Genomic DNA, 23,191 nt, shown 5'->3' with positions numbered 1-23,191 from the left:
ATGGGTCAATGAGTTTGACTCAAAATCACACAGTTAAATTCTGAATAGAGTTCTTATTATTTATCCCCTCCTCTCTCTTTTATCTAAATGAGGTATTTGAGGTGGCTAGAAATTAGATTTTTTAGTTTTTGTGATCTTCCAAATGACTTTGTAAGAAGTATTTTTATTTCATAACAATTGTGCATAATTTGATTTAAAAGATGATTGTGGTGCTAAAGTTTACAATCTGTAGTTTCTAAGCATTTCATATTGTTGTTTGAGTTTACAAAATGTGATATTAATGTAAGAACTTTTAAAAGTCTACTTTTTAGCGTTGTTTTTAATTTTTTTTTAAATTTAAATATTTTGTCAAAAATAGACAATTTCAAATTTGTACTTAAATTAATGTTTTTTCTCATTGTATCAGTGAGGAGTGAAAAAAAATTCTTCAATATTTTCCTATCTTCTTATTATTCTTTAAGTTAATTATTATAGTAAAGAATTTTATACACTCTACAACACAACATGCACATTTAGAAAATGTCCAACAACATCATATAACAAGTTATACTAATATTTAACTAATTTAGCTCTTCAAATTTAAAGGAAAAAGTATGAAGAAGTCGGGAGGAGGAGAAAGGATAGACAAACATTCCACTTCATATTTCAAAGTCTCCCACTTTTAGACAACCTAAACAAATTCAAATAATGATGCCCAAGACACTTATTAGGTCATTTCTTTTGCAACATTAGCATATTAATTAATTGTGTCCTTTCTATTTGTCATTAGACAAAATTCCCAACAGTGTAGAAAACGTTGAGTGCCTTCACCTGTTCTTCTATCTTCCCCATTGATGCTTGCTTTGGATGTGTATACACAATTCCGACATAGTATCATATTGTTCATGTCACAGTTCTCCAACAATTAGCTCCACACAAGCTATACCATTTTTTCCTTCCTTGTCAAAATGCTCATGGCTGAGAACAATTAGAATTATATCAATAATCGAGAATCTGAAGTCCAACAATCATGTGACAGTTTAATTTCTCTGTTTCTTCATTTTCTTTTCCTTTCATATTGAGAGAGGAAAATATTTGTGAGTGTAGATTGGATCTATTATGTGAATAAAGATATTGTAATTTTTTTTTTATTATTATTATTTATTAAGTTCGATTTCAATCAAGTTCTCTGACACACAAATTATCTAATTTTGTATGTTCTCGTTTATTTGATATAGACATTTTACTACACTATAAAATTATTATTTTGTATGTTTTATGTGAATTTCTAACTTTATTTTTTGAATTTTATTTATTATTTTTTTATTTGAACAATTGACATTCTAGCTATGGTAGAAGATTCAAGTTTGAGCCATAGAAATGTTGGTTAAAGAAGAGAGATAAAAAATTTAATGATTATAACCATTAGTTATAGAAGATGAAGAGAAAGATTATTTCTATAAGAAAGATTTGTGACAATTGTTACTTTTGTTGTAACTAATTATAAAGTTTAAATTTTATATATAAATTTATCATGAGGCTATTATTATAAGACTAAAATATATAAATTGATTAATTATTATGATATTTTTAACAATTATAGTAGATAGTTCTAACTAAAAAAATCTAATAATAATCTTAAAACTAAAAAGTATTTGTTGATCCTTTATCTTAAATGTAGTTTAGCGTTGTATTTTTTTAAATTATATATCATCAATAATTTACATCATATGATATATCATATTATTATTATAATTTTAATGTTATATGGTACCTACATCATGAATAGTAAATAAATAATAGATTTATGTTGGTAGAAGTAAAAGTTTTAATAATACATGAGAAAAAAATTTACAAGTTCAAACTATATTTCAAATATGCAACATTTTTAAATGAAACTTTGCAAAGTACACATATTTATATATTTGAAAAATAATATTTTTTAATATAAAATCATTATAATTTATAATTTATAATATTTATGTAATGCTACTGTATATCAGATATATGTAATATCAGAAGTAAAATATTTAAATTGATTTTAAAAATTAAAAAGACCATAAATATATATTATAACATTAAAATATCAAAATTCAAAATAATTAGTTGAAATTAAAAAATTAAATAGAATATTACCTACAACAAATACAATAATAACAATATAATATATTATTTTACCACGTCTTCTTTCCAATTTATTACAAAGTAGTGCAGACCATGATCAATAATATTTACATTAGTTTGTTGAGAACCTGCTTGATCAAGTCGTTGGCAATGATTTGATAACATTCAGTTGTTGGATGAAAGGCATCCCAGAACACATACTTGGATGGATCAAGACAACTTATGCTGCTAGGGTTACACAATATAGCTGTCTCCAAAAGGCCTGTTCCACAGCAACCTTTCCTTGGCTCTACAAAACCTGCCAAAAACACACACCCAATTCATTTTTCTCTTTAAGGAATATTAGTTTTCATGATAATGCCAAATTTATATGAGAAACAGCTTTCTTTTTCACAAAACAATGTGATTCATGCATCAAGATATAGAATTACAAAGCTTTTGTAGAAATACAGGACAATTCTAATATATCTTGTGAAGGGGGATGAACAAAATAAACTAAAATAGAAAAATACTCAATGTGCTGCGACTCTAACATATTTCATTAACCATTTTGTTCATATCAATAACATTTTTCATTTGAGAAAAAATTACACATTCCCACAGCTTTTAAATATTAAATGAGCTTTGATGCGACGCAGGTTTGTAACTTAGCTTACCATACTTAGTGGGAGATTTACCGATGTCCAAAAACTTATCATAAATATCGAAATAAGCAATGAGAAGAGAAGGATAATTGGGCTTAATTTCCTCTATTAATGCTCTGATCTTGGAATTGAAGTAGCTCGCAACCTCATTAAAATTCTCAACACATGTATTTTCTACACTGTTGTAGTAAGTGATTTGTGAAGGTAAGCAACCAAAAGGAGGAAGCCCAACAATGCCAATTTTAGTAGCACCCTCGCTGGAAACATTCTGATCACAAAGAAGTTATGTTTATTACCAACTCCAAGAACATCAAAATCTAAAAGGAAACTATAGTTGTATGAGAGAAAAATCTTACTTCAATAAATTCAGCTAGAGACTTCAGAAGCAGATCTTGGAATTGTGTAATGGTATACATTTTCCTGGTTAGAGGATTTATGAAATAATTTATGACAAAATCATCACTTCCTCCACTTATAGCGAATAATGCTTGAGATACAGTCCTGTTGGCAGTTTCATGCCCAAATTGTTCTGCAAGCCGTGCTTTATAGACCTTGAAATTCTTCACTTGTTTCTCCAATGGTAACACATTCTGCAAGTACAAAAGATCAGACCTAAAACCTCTGGCCCCTTTACTGTAAATCTTATAAAACAATAATTAAGGGAAAAAGACATTTAAAAAGGTGAATGCTAACAAAAGTAAGAGAAGTAGTGTCTGCATATCCTGATGTAGCTGAGCCAAAACTGGCACCAGTCAGCAGCTTTTCTCCTCCAAATTCAGGATCCAAAAATGCAGGCAGCAAAACTGGAAGTCCCAACAATTCAGCTGTATGGAGGCAATATGCAATCCAAATTATTAAAAGTTAGTAGTGATAAAGGAAAAAAATAATAATAAAACTCAAACACAATTAAATCCAATAATGAGTGAAGGATGAGGCATAGGATTAGAATTACATAGTTGGTCAGTAACTAATCTTCCGTTTGTGAATCTGCCAGTGGGTTGAGCATTTGGGAAATCTCTTCCGTAGGGAGGGAAGTCAGATTTGATAAGAGTGAGTAGAACATTGTTGTTACCCGGATCACTGGTCGAATCTCCAAATGCGTACAATGCTGAAACAAGCGGCTGCCTTTGTCCTTGCGCCTCAGCGAAACACAATGCAAGAAGAAATACAGTTAGAACAGTCATGGTCAAAGCATGAATATAATCACCTTCCATTACTATACTGATTTCTCAGAGACTTGTGCATAAACTCACTATCCTCCGGAGTACCTATCTAAGTGGTAACGTTATCATCTATGACGTGGAAACTAATTTAGTAAGTTGGCGTGTAAATAAATGAGGTGTGATTGAATATCCAACCACTATTTTCAATGGTCCATATGTGCAACATCATCATTTCTTTATAAATGATGATGTTAATTTTAAAATATAAATAAACAAATGTTTGATAAGAGATGCATTGAAATCAAGTCTTATTATTGTTTTGTTTGAATCTAGTGGAGATGAAAATTATAAATTAATAATTAGTTTTTCCTAAGCATCTAAATTTAGATAGTTTTATTTATTTGGATCAATAATGCGCTTGAGCCTTGATCACATTATTTTTTGTTCATATTTATAATATGATAATTGAAATAATAGATTGAGTAAAGATTAATGATGTAAGATTATAAATAATGTATTATTCTAGTAATTGTAAGAGATTAACAATAAAATGATAATTGAACTTTATTTCATTAGATGTAAATCAACTTTGATACACATGTACTTGAAAATATTCATTACATAATTATAATTTGTACAATTTTTTATAATAATAAACTAAAGATTAATAATATAATTTTATAGAAAAGAATTTAATTGGAGAATTTTTTTTCAAAAATGTCAATTCACCCTAACAACTCACAATACAAAAGGATTGTTAAAATGGTTCTAATAGGGTTCATTGCCATTTTAATATTAAAGCATTAATTGAATTCAACTTTGACCCATAAATTAATGTTTGAATAAGACTTTAGTTATTAATATAGTCAAAAATATAATAATAATTTAATAAATTAAAAATATAAAAAATTATTAATAATTTTATTTATGTACTAATTATTTGTGATTCTATAATTAAGGAAAGGCCTTTAATCCCTTCACAAAAATAATGAGAAGTGTAAATTGTGCTACAAACCTTTAGACTTTTTTTTCCCTAATACAATCAAAAGCATCTCAATAGCTTAACCATAGATAAACCATAACCACAAAACATTAGGTAAAGCTATGAAAAGACCTATATCATTAAACTATAAGAGGTGCACAAGCCCTATTGGTTTTAATAGAAACATGGTCTCTGAAAATATTAGTGACCCTTTATAACATAAACATAAAGAGGCACCCAAGCCTAGGAGTTAAAAATAGAACAAAAGGGTGGCAAAACATGAAGTCACCTTAAAATGGCTCTAAGGCTAGCAAAACCAATAGAAGCTAAACATCTAATATTTGGGAATAGAGATAAGTCCCCAACTCCTAGCAAGCATCTTCAAGTTCTTCAAGTCACCTCGACCAAAAGCATAGCTCTAAATTTCTTCAAGTCTTGTTCTCTTTATCAACCTACTTCTTAAGATTCATCTTGATCTTACTCTAGCTAATCATAAATCCACAAGTTTCCTTACACATAATATTTTCCATGATAATGGAGAATGTACTTACAATATTTCCTAGTTGAATATGGATCCTTCTAAATTCCTCTATCCTACTTGTGTGACTATCCTATAAAATAAAGTAGTGCATATTAGAAAATCTTGTTAGATAATAACAATAAGAAGAAAAATTTAAAAAACAAGATGGTGAAAACAATATCTCTTATATTAGGGGGAAAAAAAAGTTAAATCAGGCTCTATTCTATGTTGAGATATTGGTGTTATCTTTAAAAGGTTATATATCTTTTTCTTAGAGTTTTGGGTAGCTCTAGAACACCCTCGTGATCAAATGAAAGACCAAGATAACTTCCATAAGAGAAATTAGAAAGATAATTGAATTCAGTTGAAATAATGATGGGTAAAAGCACAAACCTGTGTCACCCATTTGTAAAGGAAAAGGCCAACAAAATTATAATTGTTCACCTTCAATGAAATAAAACTGATATTATTATTTTGAATTTGAAAATGAAGTAAACTAATGAAATGTGTAGAAATAGATGAAGTTTAGGATTATAATTTTTAATAGTTATTTCTAATAAGAATTGATATATTTTCCTAATTTTTATGGATAATTTTTTTGCTGCTGAAAATTAGGGGTCTAGTTCCCACCACAAAACTAGATGGAAATAAACTTATTTCCATTTGATCTCAGACTATGTTATAGATAACATATATAGCTAGAAAAATCAAAAATAAAAATAAGCTTTAGACTTATATTTTCTATTTTATAATGATTCAAATTTCAACTCACCTAAAATCGATAGTTTTCATCTCCCACCACATTTTTAAAAACAAATCTATTCTAAGCAAGAGAAAAATTATAAATTCTAAAAGATGACTCTCTCCTCTAGAACATCATATAATTTTTAAATATTTTTAATATATAATTTAATTTTTTTTCTTCTGCAAAATTGACATCTTTTCGAGTGTTAAAATATGTGCTTGTAGAATTTTTTAATTACAATATATTATATCTAATTAAAAAACTATAAACTCTATATGAGAATATTCTTGACTCTGAGCTTTATAAAATGGTGTTTATATGTTATTAAAAATATATCATAAAAATAGTAAGAGTTATTGAAACACCACTTTTCTAAAATAATTGTATTTCTTTAGTGATTGGATAAAAACTAGTACAAAACATGCATTTAATAGACATTTCCAATTGGAAAAGTGTGAGACCATATATAACTTAACTAGAATAAATTTATCTAGATCATATATTTGGACAAAATTGATTTTTAGATAGAAATACTCAAATTTAGTCATTCTGATAAGTCAGCTTGAAAGGCGACACAACTTTGTAATTTTACTTTGACATCATTGACAATGAATGCCAATTGATTATATGAACATTCCTAGACATAATTGAAATGTACATAATAAGCCTCCTTAAATAGAATTTAGGTGATAAGAGACAATTATGAGGATAAGATAACCTATTACCTACACAAGGTGGAATCACGTGTCCACCAAAGGTGGATCATCTTCTATTATGCAATGAAATTTTTACAATGATGAGGATGATAATGTGATTTGTTCACTAAAGGTGAAATGAGATAACAACTATCACCACCTAGAGCATAATTATCCTACACCATGTTCATAATTGAGGTATAAACTCTAAGGTGTCTCAATCACACGGTACTATACAATGCAATATCCTAAGAAATATTAAGCAAATGTAATTAGTAAATATTTAATTAAACCAATACCATCCATTAAGTTAAAATTAGGGAAATGCCCTTCTACTCAAAATGCAAGATAGGTCCCAATTGCTAGGCCATTTTAGGTACTCATGTACAATATGCAATGAGGGGAAAGAGAGAAGACCTCATGGGAACCCTTCTCCTAAAAGAGAGATGAAAACACAAAATGCATGGATGGATGTAGTAATCAAGACCACCCAAGAACTACATGCATCATTTATATACAAAGAATTATCCCCACATAGGAAGAATGATAGGAGACAGGATATCCCAACAACCCCCCCCCCCCAACCAATAATGAAAAAGCTCAAATGTTGATGAAATGTGCCTACGAACAAAAGAGAATCAAATGCCCATAGGTAACAAGTCTCCCCTTGGAAAGAAATAAATGCCTCAAATAGTGAAGAAACCAATCTATGTGAAAATAAAGGAATGAAGAAGGAAGTCTCCATGTATCAATCTCTGAAGACTAAATATGTTTCTCCATGCTTAATGATTCCATCACACCATCAAGTTGACCTATGAGATGTGACAAACCAAGTGAAGTTGAAGATTTAGGAAATCCAATCTCCAAAGAAGGTGAAAAAGTATCTCTAACTATAATTCTATCATCAAAGAGTAGAGAAACCGCGTCAAGTATGTCTACCAAATATGAAATATTAGTCTCAATAAACAATGCTAAAATACCATCCAATTATTCATCCCATACTACAAGATCTAAAGTGCTATGATCATCTTGTTGAATAGTAGAACCCATGTCTAAACAAGAAAGAGGTGGAGTAGAAATATCCACACTTGTCTCAAGAACATAATGATGCAAGTGTCCAAAGTTCTCATCGCTTACGAAATTCACCCTTGGTTTAAATGGGTGGGTACATCATGAATATCATCACTGTTATCAACAAAATGTGAAAAAGAATACAAGTGGCATGCATTATCAACAACTCATAGCTATGACATCTCTAGTATCCATGTCCTTAATGTATACATGATGAGGAGCGAACTCAACAATTTTACCTTATGCTCCATGAGTAATTTGTTAGAAATGCTTTAGAATAACTGAGAGCAGGGGTGAATTAGTTATTCAAGGTCCAAATGTCCTAATAAAACTTTTTTGTTAAGTATAGTGAGCCCATTTAAACTAACCATGCATCCAAGATAAACATTCTTCTTGGAAAGTTACTGATAAGTCAACATGCAGGAATAAGATATGAAAGATCAACACATAACATAGTGATTTACATGGAAACCAAATTTGGGAAAAACCACTAGTAACATACCACCTTGTTTCTCACTCTTCTGAAGTGATGCCCTATGAAAGGCCTGACCTATTAAAGGCTACAAAAAACATTGTTAAACGTGAACTAGTTAAGGGATTTCAACCACCCTATTAGAAGTGGGCTTGGTTAAAGGACTTTAGAACATTCACTTAGAATGTCACCCTATTAAAGGATTTCTCAATGGCGGTTAGACCAATTTAAATCCATAGGAGTTTTCCTTAATTGATACAACTGCTAGAGAGTAACAATAAGGGTTTTTGATCTAATATAACTCACAACATAACTTGCAAATTTTAGATCTCAATTCAATTCACAAATTTTCCTAGCTTTTAGTCTCTGCACCTCTAACAGCTTGTCCTCCTTTCAAGCTATGTCTCCTTGAGTCTCCATGCTTTTTGTGCCAATGCAATCACCTCTATGGTCATCTATTGAAGTAGAGTCTCTATACTCTATTCTTCCCTCTCAATGCCTTCTTCTTGACACCACACACTCTCTCCAATCTCTCTTTGCTTTTTGACCTGTAACTCCTTAAGTAGGAGTTTGAAATACCTTTCCCACTCTAATATTCCTGCTCTTATTTTGGGTTTGAATGGATTAGGTAAGATATGATGTATCCTCCCCTTGTCTTGTTTCTTTTAGAAACATCATATGGAATCCACCTGTATTTGCCTAAAAACAGTTAACCTAGAATTCTGCACCACCAGCTCAACATCCTTATCTTCCATCTAGTTCACAAAATTCAAGGTAACAAACTTATTGGCTCAGATTTGGTGAATCTTTGACTTTTCAAATAATGCAGCAGCTCGGTACTATTCACTTTCTGATGCTTAGCACATACTATGTTACTCGACACCTACTGTGGATTCACTTGGCATCAACTAATTTTTACTGATGCTTGGCACCTATTACATTTTGTCTAGCTCGGCACTTGAACTTTCTTGGCACCTTTTGATTCACTTAGCACACACTAGATTTTGCATTTTCTAGGCACCCACTAATGAATTTAGTCAAGCTTTGTAGATAGTTTTGTTATAACTTATTCTTCTAGAGTTTCTAAGTGTGGCCAACCTCTATATCTTCAAGTGTATTAACAATACATCATTTTACCATTATCTTAACTGATCCTTGTACTTCATCAAAAAATCATAACTCAACCTTTCCCTTAGGTGCTTTTGTTACATCTTATGGATTAAATCCTCTACATCAATCAACTAAGTGATAGTACTTGGATCTTATAAGCAATTGACATTCCAAGAAATAGCAGGTTTGGCATCAATGACAAAACAATTATTGAAAACATTCTTTATCAAAATAATTTGGTAAATGGAAAGGATATTCATGGTCAAGATTAGACAAGAATAGTTATCAAAATCTGAAAAAAATTATCAAACTATAAATCAAAATGCAAAACTTATGCTACCGCTAGATAATTTAGGTAATTCTCCCCAAAATCAAAAATTATTTCTCATACAAAGTATTAAAATTGAGAAATATATTGGGGTATGAAGGTAGGATTCAAAACCCAAAATTCTAATGATGAAGGAATATATAAAAACTAGTTCGATGATGTCAATAAACCACAAGATTAAATTTGATGATCGTTGGGCAAATGCAGGATAAAAGATTCTTTCCTATGTTTGTAAAGTGAATGGATGTCAAAATTAAGATGGTGAAACTGATGTACTGCAATAAAATAAGATGTTGACTGGATGATATGTCACTTTCTAATCAGATGACTAGATCATATGCCATTAATATAGTAGGAAAGACTATTTTAGAAAATAATCACCTACTTAAGTTAGGAAAGGGCATCAGTGTTCAAAGGTTTTAACCATAGAATAGGAAAAGAGCCATATGGACAAAGACAAAAATGCCAATGATGCCAAATAGCTTAAGAATATCATACACAGATCTATCAAACCACTATGATTGAATCATTGTCTAGGATCTAAAGCTACATTCATTCACTGTGTATGATGCTCACCTTTTTTTTCATCATGTGAACTACTATCACTCTGATGGGTAGATGATTGTGCTTAATGTGCACTATAGTTCTGGGTGCATATGTCAAATTGGGCTAGAAATTTTGGGGGCAGCACGGATCTAAAATGAAATATCAGTATACATGGATTGCCATGGAGACCCATGTCATGGTGTAGAAAATTGGGAGGGTAATGTGGTGCATTAATGTCATCTTGTCCTTTGGGTTTCTACAACCACAAATATTGAATCCAACTCTATACAACTCAAGTTTGCAGATCGGATCAAATTACGTAGTCTACAAAAATTAATTTCATCAAATATGATTTTTTTACTTGTCAATTTTATGCAGTTTCATCTTGAGTATCTTTGCAATCTTGTATTTTGGTAGCTTGGTAATTATGCGCAGTTACCATTTGTTCAATTTTCTCAGTAGCTTCTTTGGTGTACTTGGTAGAATTCTTTTGTTCACCAAGTTGTCTGGTTGTTGTTGTCACTAAATTATTTTATTTTTGTTGTCATTGAGTTAGCTCTGCATCTTTTGTTCATGATTGTTGATGCTTACATCCTTTCTTCACTAAGTGGTTCTAGATTGTTCTTCTTTCTAGTCTAACTATACATATAATTTAAGTCATCTTTAATTAAGGGGATATTTCATTGGGAATTTTGTGGACCTATTTTGGGTCATTTATTTCTCCTATGTTGGATCTAGAAGGATCTTTGAGTCATTTCATCTAGCATATATATAGGGATTCATATTATAGTTTTGGAGATAGCTTTAAAAAGATAAAAGAATTCAAGTTTATAATCTAGAGATTGTTGATCTCAAAAGAATGGAGTGAGTTCTATAATTTTTTCATTATATTGGGTATAACCATGAAATCCTTACAACCCAAAATGTATCAATATTTTGAATGAATGAATATCATACTTGCATAATGTTCTCTCCTTCCACTATGTTTGTTCCTTTGTTCATATTAAGAAGGCTTGGTGGAATACTTGGGTGAGTCTTTGGCCCCATTATCTTGTCTCTTCTTGCGTCAAGTGGTACCAGAGATGATTTTAGATCTAGGTTTGTGAATCTAGGTCTTTCAAGTTCCTTCTTGTAAACCCTAATTGGTTGATTTGTTGTGGGGTGGTAGATTGAAATCTAACATGCAATTGTAGAGGGCTTCAAGATGGTTTGGGGTAGAAGAGATGTAGATCCAAGATTCACTAATATGTTAAGGAAAATTATTGCTAGTTTAGATGTTGTTGAGAGAACCCAATGTCATAGAAGACATATAGATGATGTTAGTGATGATGAAGTTTAAGAAGTGAAGGAGAAGGTTGCACCTGCACCCTTAATAGATCAAGGAGATGAAAGGTTGTTTATGGCATTGACAAGTTTGAAGTGTGGACCACAGTTTAGCCCTCCTCGGTATAATGGAATATAGATTTAGATGAGTTTATGTATTGGATCACTGAGATGGAGAAATAATTTGAGAATGAAATCATACAAGATGGGAAGAAGGTGAAAATTGGGAGCACGAAGATTAAAGGTCATGTATCCTTGTGGTGAGAGAATTTACAACAAGATAGGCATAAGAGAAGTAAAATTGATGTATGGGATAAGATGGTGAATAATTTGAAAGGAAAGTTTCTTCCTTGTGATTATTAGATTAACCTAGTGAGGAGAATGCAAATTTTGAGGGATATAGATAGCTTTGTCAAGGTATACATTGTGGAATTTCATAAATTGGATGCTAGATTTGGACATATTGAAGATGAAGTAAAAAGAGTTGTGAGATACCTAAATGGATTAAGGAATTATATACAAGAGAATATCAGTTTAGTCAAGATGGGAAGAATTTAGGAAGCTTATCAGTTTGTATTGAAAGCTAAGAAGAAATTAAATAAAAGACATGAGCAATAATAGAGAGGAAGAGTTGATAGATTCTCTAGAGGGAGAGGAAGATATTATGGTGAAAATAGTAGATCGTGCCTACAGGACATAAGCTATCAAAGACTAATGATTCTATTGATGTGAATTAGACCCTATATAGATCCATGATTGGAAAATTACAATATATTATTCACAACAGACTAGATATTGTTTTGGCAGTTGGAATAGTTGCTAGGATTTTAGAAAATCCGAAAGAGAATCATATGATGGCAGTGAAAAGGATAATGAGATATTTGAAAGGTACAAAAGACTATGGATTGTATTACAAAAGAAATGATAAGTTTGAACTAAGGGTATTAACTAATTCCAATTGGGCAGGAAATATTAATGATAGAAAAGGAACTAGTAGATGTGCATTCTTTCTAGAAAAGATACTTTTGTCGTGGAAAATCAAGAAGTAAGATTGTATTTCTCAATCTATAGCTGAAGCGAAGTATGTGGTAGTTGCATTGAACTGTTCAAATATTATGTGTATCAAATAGTTACTAAAAGGTATGAAAGAAGAAATCATAGATCTAGTGGTTATCTATTGTGATAACACAAGTGCTATCAACATTTCAAAGAATCCAACGATGTACACTAAGACAAAGCACATTTCTATCAAGTGTCACTACTTGAGGCAATTAGTTCAAGACAAACAAGTGAAGCTAGAATATCTGAATACCAAGAAACATATTGCTGACATATTCACAAATTCCTTACCTAAATATTCTCATGAATATCTTAGAGGTAAACTAGGGGTGATTTCCCTAATCAAAGCTACTTAAGCAGGCAAGGTGCATTGCATCACATATACTAATTAGAATATCCTACATAGTGATGCAATACAACTCTACTTTGGGAAGTGCCTAAGGTAGATAATTTAGTGAAGCATAACAGATCAGTCATAGACAGGAGACAAATATAAGCCAAACATGTGAAATCTACATAATTTAGATGTATGAAGAAGTTGAAGCCAAGATAGCTACATGTCTTTGGCATTGTTGTCAAAGAGGGAAAGGTTACTTAAGAGAGAGAATTTATAGAAGGATAGATTATAGAAAATGGGATAAATTCCTACTAAGAGACATCCAAAGAGAGCAATTTAGAAAAGAAGAATTAGATTGTCAATATTAAGATGTATGAGATGTTTCCATCAATTCCAAAGGGGGAGATTGTTGAAAACTTTCAATTGGAACAATTGTTGTTTTGTCATTGATGTCAAATCTATTGATAAGATATATTTCTACCTAATCTAAATGTCATATCTATCTGATGGATGAAAAGGGTTTGAGAAGTTCCTCATAACAATAGCACCTAGAGAAAAGGTTGAGTTATGAAAAAGAAATTACAATAGACATTTGAATAGATAGACTTTGATAAAAAAAAGTGATTGTTTATGTCAAGAAAGCTAATCCAAGCCAAATAGAAGTATAAAATATAGTTAGTGCTAAGTAATGCTAGTGTCAACCAAGCTACAATTAGTGCTGAGAAAATATAATGTTGACTAAGTATTAGCATTGACTAAGAAAGATAGTTGATGTCAAACCAGAAATCTTTACAGTGATCGAGTATTTCAATGATGATTGAGTACTAGAATTTAAAAATCGTCGAGTGACAGTATAAGAATAAATTCAAGGAAATCATAAGATCAAGGCTAATTCAGTTGATTTCTTGGGAGATATAAACCGCATTAAAGATAAGATTAGGCAAGGATTAGGTAAAGACCTAAAAGATTAATTATAGAGAAGTTTTGAGAAGAAGATCAAGAAGATGGACAAATAAAATCAATCAAGTTGAACCTAATTGTAAACCCTACAATCTATGATAGATGTAAAAAATGGTAAACCATGAATTTCCTATTTAAAGAGATACACGGCCAAAAATTTAGTGGTGTGTACAAGTGTGAGTGTGTATGTGTGAAGCTTGTATGTGAAGAATAGATCTATAGAGAAAGGCTAATCAAAAAAACATGAGTGTGAATGATTGTGAAGCTAGTATAGAAAGCTTGAAAAGATGATGTTGACATTGATAAGTGAATCTAAGAAGAAGGCATACGTGTTATTGAGAAGAGTAGACTAATTTCTTGAATGGTCTCCAAGTGAATCAAGATTAGAGATGAAAGTGAAGAACTTGTCAGCCAGTTAGCACAAGGACCAAACTAAGATCTGAACCTACTATTTTCTTTCTATTCATTGTAAATAGTTTGTATTGAAATCCTTTTAACAAAGGTTGGCCTGATAGTTATTTGAAGATTTAAACGGTTTGTGTAAATCCTTTAACTAGGTGACATTCTAAATGGAATGATCAAAATCCTCTTACAAGGCCACTCCTAATAGGGTGAATAAATCCTCTAACCAAGTCACATTTAACAATGTATTTTGTAACCTTTAATATGGTTGGCTACTAATAGAGCTCACTTCAAAAGAGTGAAAAAGAGTGACATGTTGCTGGTGGTTTTTCCCAAATTGGGTATCCATGTAAAATCCTAGTGTCAAAATTGTGATGAATGTTTAAATTTTATAATATTTCCATTATGCAATGCAAGTTATGTTTATGATAGTTTTACAGTATAGACTGAACAATAGTAGATTAAGCAGAATAGTGAAGTGTTTATTGTTTAATTGTTCAAGTGGTACATATTGACCTTGAGAAATTGATTCACCCCCCGCCACCCCCCCGCCGTCGCCCCCCTGCCCCCCCATTATTCTAAATATTTCTAACATTAGGATCTTAAAAACTTGTATCCTTCAAAAAAAGTTTACTATATTCACCATGTTAGCCATCTCATATCTAGCTTATGCATAACATAACTTGAAATATCAAATGCTAAAATAAATCCAACTAAGTATCACATCCATGAAATGTAAACACAAGTAACACAAATATTTTGGTAATAAAGAAACCCTCCAAGGTGAAGGTAGAACTGGGGTAGGGATGACACCCACAAATCTTCACTACTGCAGCAACAAAGTTATCCTATTAGGACTACAAATTTGATCACTTCTAATGATCTACCCTGTGAGGGGTCTTTTTTGAACTAATAAATTTACAAGACTATCATGTGCACCTTGATTAAAGGATTTAACACTTACAATGAAGTAATTACTCTATTACTATATTTACAAAGGCATGTTAGGACCACTTTCTATCAAAATTAATTCAATACCTAATCCTTCAATTTGCATTTACAATTTTTTATTATGGATCTCCTCCTTCCAATCTTTTATTTGATCTCTTATCTAATATATCTTTATTTTGTCCTTAATTGCTTCATTAGGTTGCTAACTCTATTTCTTCACAACTTTCACATGCTGCCTCCAAAACCTAACTCCTTCACTTAATAATTTGTTTCCTTGCTCTTCTTACATGCACACACTTTGCATCTCTTGTCTCCACATATGAAATAGGGTTTGGATCTTCCAATTTAAAAACATTTGTAGAGTCTTCTAGAATAAGATCAATGATCTAGATGTTTCCCTTTTTCCTCTTTATCTAATTGGGTATCTTCCCTTCATAGGGATTAGTGATCCATGTCAAAACATGTACCAACCATTGTAACAAACTCTACTATCATTAAATATCATGTATAGGTCAGCTCAAAATGGTTTACCTCAAATTTTTTACTATTTAAGACATTCTTGTTCACTCTATGTTACTTGGCAGTTACTATCTCTGATGCTCGGTCATAATTGTTCTTCTTGTAGTTACTCGGCCTTAACTGACTTGGCTCCTTCTATATGACTTGGCATCTACTAAACTCAGCTTTTATGGAAGTACTTAGAAACCAAAGACTTTCTTAGCTCCTATAGAACTTGACATATACATGATTATTTACAAATTTTTACATGGACCAGTCTATATAGAGTAACTTGGTCATAGTGATAGTTGACTGACTCTACCTTATATATGACTAAGTATTTGACACTAATAGACAACAAAACTTAGAGAGATGAAAAATAACCCCTTTTACATTAATGGAAAAACACTTTGTCATGATTACATCTTTACATTACAAAAATAATAGTACTCCCCCTATGCCTATGACTCGACTCTTATAGAACTTCAAAACTTCATTTTACAACATAGTATACAATACATATTTTAAATTACTCAAATAGTCTAATGTAGAGTATCATACCTCTATTCATACTTCTATAATTTTGAACTCTATATCTCTAATTAATCAATTATTTCCATTCTATCATTTGATCTCCCTTGATTATTTCTTGCTTATCTATCCTCCTTTCACTTTTCTTCCTTTCTTATCTATCTATCCCCCTTGATTTTGTCACTTATGTCTATTTTTGGGGTTAAGTAGATAGAATTAAAATATATTTACCAATGAATGGCTTATGAGTTTGAATGATCATGGAAATATCATGATGCCATGTGGTTTTCAGTGATTCGAAAACATGAATCTTTATCTCCAACTTTGTAGCTAAGTTGATTAAGTTGTCAGCAATAGATATATTATGATCTCTTTGAACTAGATCCTTCATTGAAGAAAACTCTCATTGCATAACCTCCAAGTGAGGTATTAACATTGATTGCATGGAGATAAGTGTGGCCCTTATTCTACTATATGTTGTATGTAGCTCATCTGACCTACCTTATGCAAAAAAATAATCTCTTATAATGCATTGAGCTTGATCCAGTTGACTAACAGATAAAGTTCTTGATAATTTCATAGTAGCCTAAATCTTCTAAATGTTTTCTTGAAACTCATTTGTAAATCTGGGCATGTCACAAATAATATTTTATAGATCTTTTAGTTTCTTAACATGTTCTTCCATTCTATACAAGTGTCAATAATTCAACTTTTCTTACTGCAATATTAATAGAAACTTTCTCCAATACTTTCTTTTCAAACTTTTTCTCAGACTGGGCCATTAGCTTTTCACTTTCTACAAAATCTTCAGCATTGACTTTTTTAACTATTTGCACTAATTAAGAGATAATGGGGGCATGTTCATCAATGGTCTATATATCAAAAGCATCAACAAAGATATCCTTGATATCATGCAACAGTTGCCTTTGTCACTACTCCCTCCTTCTCTCTTCTTGCCTTTTGTTTCTTGTGAGAATGTCTTGCAATATGACAGTCTACTCAAATGTGATATTCTTAAAATCCCAGTCTAGTGACTCAATAACTTTATCCAAGATAAAAATAGTACCTAGAGAACTATCCTTCTTCTTCTTCCCTTTTCCTTTCTTTGGAGTGTTGTTGCTCGGCATAGCTAGAGTCAGAGTAGGTGAGGGGTTTTCACCACTTAGTCTAACTTGAAGGTTAGTGTTAGAAATAATAATAGTAGAACTCAACATGAGTTTATCTAAAGGGTATTGCACCTATTGTGTGTATTCTATCAATGTTGGGATTAGAGTGTTAGTGAGTATACTTGGCTCGAACTGTTAAACTTCATTCTCTTTTTCTTTCTCATCTTATTTTTATATTATCTCCTCGTTTCGCTCATATAAAGGTCTTGAGACTGGTGATCCTTCTTGACCTATAGTATATTTTTCTACATTTGATTAATTTTATTTTTCCTTCTCCTCTCCTATCTCCTTGGCATCTATAACCAAAGTCTTGGTTTATTCATTACAATCAACAACTTGGGCTTGTGTTTCTCTTACCTTAGGATAGTCCTTTATTTGTTGTATCATAGGAGTGTCTGGTGTAGTGGCATGAATAGGAGATGTATTTCCTTTTGGTCTTGGCACACCTTAATCATCTTCATCACTGTGATCATCTTCAATTGCTATTGTGTCCAGTTCCTTCTTCTGTGTATCTCCTCTTATTGTTAGTCCAAAATTGTTTTTCCACAATAATTCATTTTGTTGTAAAATAGCCTCAACTTTATTTATTTTAAATCATGAATTTCCTATATTTAGGAACAAATTTATTCCTATACTTCTCCAAAATGTTGTCTTTTCCTTATTTGTTTGCACGAGCATGATTTTGGCTAATGTGCTTTCCCTTATTTTCTTTTCAATTATAGTTTCCTATTGCCACTTGCCATTAAGTCTATCATATAAATTACTAGGAATCTTATTTTTCATCTCTATAGGTGCTAGATTTTATTTAGCCATCATCTTTATCATGGCCTCTTCTACCTTAGACTTGTCTATGGCACGCATTGCATAATACTTTAAGAATCAAAAGTTTGATAATCCTGCAAAGTTTATGATATTGTAACATACCTCATCAATAATTTAGGCTTTGTATGCATAATGAATCAGTGATGACCAGGTTCATCAGATTTAGTTCTCTCTATTTCTTCCTCTTCAACATCTTTTTGCTTTATTAACCCTCTTCTCTTTGTTTGACTTCTAGTAGCTGGCATTTTCCTCTTAACTGCACTTGTGCCACATGATCCTTTACTCAGGATTGTAATCTTTACCACACCTTTCTTTAATGGTAACTTGGCACTGACTACTATTATTGCCCTAGTTCTTGATCTTAGTAGTGTAGGAGGAGAGAGGGGCTTAGGTGTTACCTTATTTGTATCCTTCCTTAGCTTACGCTTAATGATTTTTACTGTTTTAGTCTTCTTAGTTGGTGGTGTGACAAGTCTTGGGGCTTTTCCCTATTTCTCTACACTCTCTTCCTCTTCCTTTACATCATTGGCATTGTCTTGATCCTCTCCAAGACCTTGTCTAATTATTAAAGGTTCTTTACCTTTCATATATGTGCCTAGTTTCTCTTCTAGGTCTTCAATGATGTTATTTCTCTTCTTATCAGTAAAATCTTAATATCTACAATTATTCTTGCTTTAGCTTCTTCATATTTTCCATAGGACTTGGCCTTTGCTTCATTTCTTCATTAAGTAGTGTATTAATTTTTGCACTCACATCATCAATATCAATTTCATAACCAAAAGGTTTAAGCCAAGATACCCTCGGCTTAACTACCTATACATATCTGTAATCAATATCAACTAGAAAACACACATCATTATAATGTTTTTCAACTAAAGATGTTTGGAATACTTAATCTCTTTCTCATTTTCTGTTTGAATTCCCCAAAATATCCATCTATAACATTCTCAAAATTTTCTCCAAAATTTGCAATATACTCATTGATATGCCCAATAGTAAGTTTTCCTTGTTCCCATAAAACATTTCCAATAGTAGGAAAATAACTCTCAATATTAAAGAAAATACACATGATCAATGATCCAAACTTACACATTGAATTCTTTTATTTTTTGATTTATACTAGGTTCTTTTCCAATTGCAACCTTTGTAGCTCAAAAAGATCATATTCATGGTCTTTCATCACAAATTTCCATGCTTGATCAATAGCCATACATGGTACACTATTTAATCAACTTGACTGATAAAATTTATGAGAGACCACTCTCACTACAAAATCAATCAATGGGTTAGTGATGGTTGAAATAGATATGCCACATCCATTCCACTCGGCCTTAGTATTTGCCTTAGTAGCTTCTTTACTTAGGAAATGCATTGTCTTCTTCTTGTCAAATGTTGGGTATCTAGTAGCAGCATGAATTATCTTCTTTGTAATCTTGATTGGCCCATTCTCTAGCCATAACTCAATCTCATGAATTTGGCTCAGCACAACCTTGATCCATTCAATTTTTAAATTTCTCACAAAATCTAGGGCACTCGTTAAGCTTTTCCTCTGTGCAATATTGAGCTCATCCTTTAGTACTCCTTCATCACACAATTTCTAATATGCCACATGAATTTCATAATCTCCAACTTCACCAATTTTACACATAAAAATTTTGTACATCATGAATCATAATAGCCTTAGGTAATATCAATGATAATGCACCCATTGTATCTCCTTTCATAGAAACATCAAGTACAACATGATAATTAGGTGGAGGACAAGTATCACTCTTCACCAATTGAATATTACTTACCTCTTCTTCTTGATTCTTTGTCGCTAATGATGATGATGCCATTTTTACATTTAGAGTTTTTGAAACTTTTCTTTCTGAAGAACTTGGCACAACTTAAGATCAATACTCAACCACACTTCAACAACAAATCCACTCTCAATTGCCTTAAAATATTCTTCAAAATTTTCTCAAGTCTCTCTTTGTTGTCAAAATATGAATACAAGGTGTGCAAAATGCCTTCAAATTTTTGATATATACCTTCATTCTTTCAAACTAGGGTTCTCATAAATGGTGTGTCCCTTATTAGGTGGAATCCATTTGTCTCAATAGTCATTAACCTTTTGAACTCGATCTACATTATACAACTCAGTCAATACCATCTAACTCAGCCTATACATTAGTTTGGTCATTGGGATATTTAGTCCATATAGTAATACTTGATCAATAAAGATAGTGTCACTAATGCTTGACACCCAAAATGTAAATGATATTATTGCATTGTTCTTTCCATAAATATATTCTAATGCATCTTGTTTTATACAGATATGAACTTTGGCACAATTTATGTTAGGAACTAATGTAAGATAAGTCATTAAATATGCAGTTCCTTACATACCTTTCTTGATCAGTTTGAGGTGGTATGATCACCTTCTCGATTGGATTGGGTGATCTTAACTTCATTTTTTTCACTACTTTTAGCTTCCACCTTTTTCTTCTAGGTTTCTCTTTGTTTGTTCAACATCCACTTTGCCTTTACCTTTGATGTGTTCATTTTTAAGTAATAGTGCTTGGGTATTGTAGTTCTTGCTAACATGTCCAACCTTGTGAAACCTAAAACAAACATTCATAGGTGCATTATCATACCTTCTAGTTGTCCAGTTAGACTTTGCTTATGATCTGCATTCATGTGCTCTATTTTCATACTTTTGAAAATTGTAGCAATATCCCTCAAATCTAGGTACATAGCAGGTGTATTTTCATCTTTGATCTACATTCATGTGCTTGATTTTCTTGCATCTTGAAAAAAAAATAGTTACCAACAAACTTAGGTTTAGCTTTTTGCATACCACTCTTGCTTCTGCAAATATTTGTAGTATGTCCAAGTTTACCACAATGATGACATGTAGGTTTTCCTTTTGATTTTGCATTCCTTAGCTCTCCACTCTTGTATGATTCTCCTTCTTTAGTAGATGAATGTCTTTGTATGCCCTAATCTAAAGGTATTACTAGATGACCTAGGTGATTGCATTAGTTCTTCAAAATATTTCTCAAATCTTAGCTCATTCCTTAATAGGTCACTCTATGATCACAAATTTTCTATCTCTGTGTCTTTCATGTTCAGTTCCTGATTTGCAAGAATCAATTAATTCATCATGTCTAGCTAAGTGTTTGTAAGATTTTGTACATCAAATGACCTTTCTTCAAGTCTAATATCCATTTTTATTTTATCTTCTTTGGCCAAAAAAAATTCTTCTTCATATTTCTTCTTTTGTTTGGTCACTTCACATAGCCTTACCGATTGGATTTCATGTTCTCTTTTTAATCCTCTGACTTCTTCATTCAAAATACTATTTTTTCTCCAATAGATCTGCAATGGCTACATCACTTTCATTGGAACTTCCATCATTAATTAAATTTTTTTGTATCAACTTCTTGATAAAGTGTGTCATTCTGTTGAATAGCCATATATTTTCTCTTTCTTAGGGATTTTCGTAGTTTCACTCTTTTTGCTTCAAGTTTCTATAGTATGAGCTAGATGTCAATCATTTGATTGTCAATAATCTTTCCCAATTTGTAAACCTCCATCTCCAAGATCTGAACTCTTAAGTTGTTAAATTTATTTCAAGAAAATACTTCTCTGATACCAATTGTTGGAAGTTTATTGGGAAACTAAGATATTCAGAGAGGAGGGGGCAGTGAATCGAGATCTATAAAACTTTTATCCTTCAAAATAATTTTTTTGTATTCACCATGCTAACCATCTCATATCTAACTTATGCATAACATAACATCAAATATCAAATGCTAAAATAATTCTAACTATGTATCACATCCATGGAATTTAAATACTTAACAAAAAGATTTTGGTAACCCAGAAACCCTGCAAGGTGAAGGTAAAATTGGGGTGGGGGATGACACTCACAAATCTTCACTACTACAATAACAAAGTTAGCATGTTAGGACTACAAATTTGATCACTTCTAATGATCTATCTTGTAAGGGGTATGCCCTATTAAGAGCTTTACAATATTGTTAGGTCTACCTTGATTAAAGGATTTTAAACTTACAATGAATTAAGGAATCTGTTAAGATATTTACAAAGGCTTGTTAGGACCACTCTATTAAGAGATTTACCCTAATTCAATTTTTTAAAACTGATTCAGTACCTGATCCTTAAGTTTGCACTTACAATTTTTTATTATGGATCTCCTTCTTACAATGTCTAATTTGATATATTTTTATATTTTTTCCTTCACTAGTTCATTAGGTTGCTAACTCTGTTGCTTCACAACTTTTGCTTGTAGCCTCCAAAACCTAACTCCTTCACTCAATGCTTTTCTTCCTTGCTCTTCTTATGTACACACACTTCGCATCTATCATCTCCGCATATGAAATATGGTCTATATTTTACTATTTAAAAGCATTAGTAGAGTCTTCTAGAATAAGATCAACAATCTAGATGTTTCACTTTTTCCCCTTTATTTGATTATGTATCCTCCCTTCATAGGGATTAGTGATCCATGTCAATATTCGTAACAACCATTGTAAAAAAATCTACAATCATTAACTATCATGTACAGGTCAGCTCAAAATGGTTTAACTCAAATTTTGTATTATTTCAAAAATTCGTGTTCACTCTGTACTACTTGGCACTTACTATCTCTGATGTTCAATCATAATTTTTCTTCTTGTGGTTACTTAGCCTTAACTAACTTAGATCCTCTTGCATGACTCGACATCTACTGAACTCGACTTCTATGAAAATAA

The 23,191-nt window shown here is 31.6% G+C and overlaps 1 protein-coding gene across 1 annotated transcript; it reads right to left on the bottom strand.

Annotated features, from left to right (window-relative positions):
- Window positions 1-2,127: 2,127 nt before the first annotated feature.
- LOC149563727 (GDSL esterase/lipase At5g03820-like) lies at window positions 2,128-3,994 on the bottom strand. The gene is made up of 5 exons (XM_089824060.1): window positions 3,700-3,994; window positions 3,441-3,571; window positions 3,104-3,337; window positions 2,760-3,015; window positions 2,128-2,401 (listed from the first exon to the last, which is right to left on the bottom strand). Exons 1-5 carry the CDS (start codon window positions 3,959-3,961, stop codon window positions 2,211-2,213), a joined length of 1,074 nt encoding a protein of 357 aa, XP_089680186.1. The 5' UTR covers window positions 3,962-3,994; the 3' UTR covers window positions 2,128-2,210.
- Window positions 3,995-23,191: the final 19,197 nt, after the last annotated feature.

This window comes from Cupressus sempervirens, chromosome 4 (genome assembly GCF_028749045.1).
Source record: "Cupressus sempervirens isolate cs-2001-9-10 chromosome 4, ASM2874904v1, whole genome shotgun sequence".
Classification (NCBI taxonomy): domain Eukaryota; kingdom Viridiplantae; phylum Streptophyta; class Pinopsida; order Cupressales; family Cupressaceae; genus Cupressus; species Cupressus sempervirens.
This window is presented reverse-complemented; position numbering and strand designations above follow the sequence as displayed.

What these genes read in the sequence shown, in the direction of transcription:
- LOC149563727 (XM_089824060.1), bottom strand. Translation starts at nt 3,961, where the DNA reads ATGGAAGGTGATTATATTCATGCTTTGACCATGACTGTTCTAACTGTA. An exon ending in ATTAGTTACTGACCAACTAT is followed by an intron (nt 3,572 to 3,699) that starts GTAATTCTAATC and finishes GCCTCCATACAG; the next exon opens with CTGAATTGTTGGGACTTCCA. An exon ending in ACACTACTTCTCTTACTTTT is followed by an intron (nt 3,338 to 3,440) that starts GTTAGCATTCAC and finishes TTGTACTTGCAG; the next exon opens with AATGTGTTACCATTGGAGAA.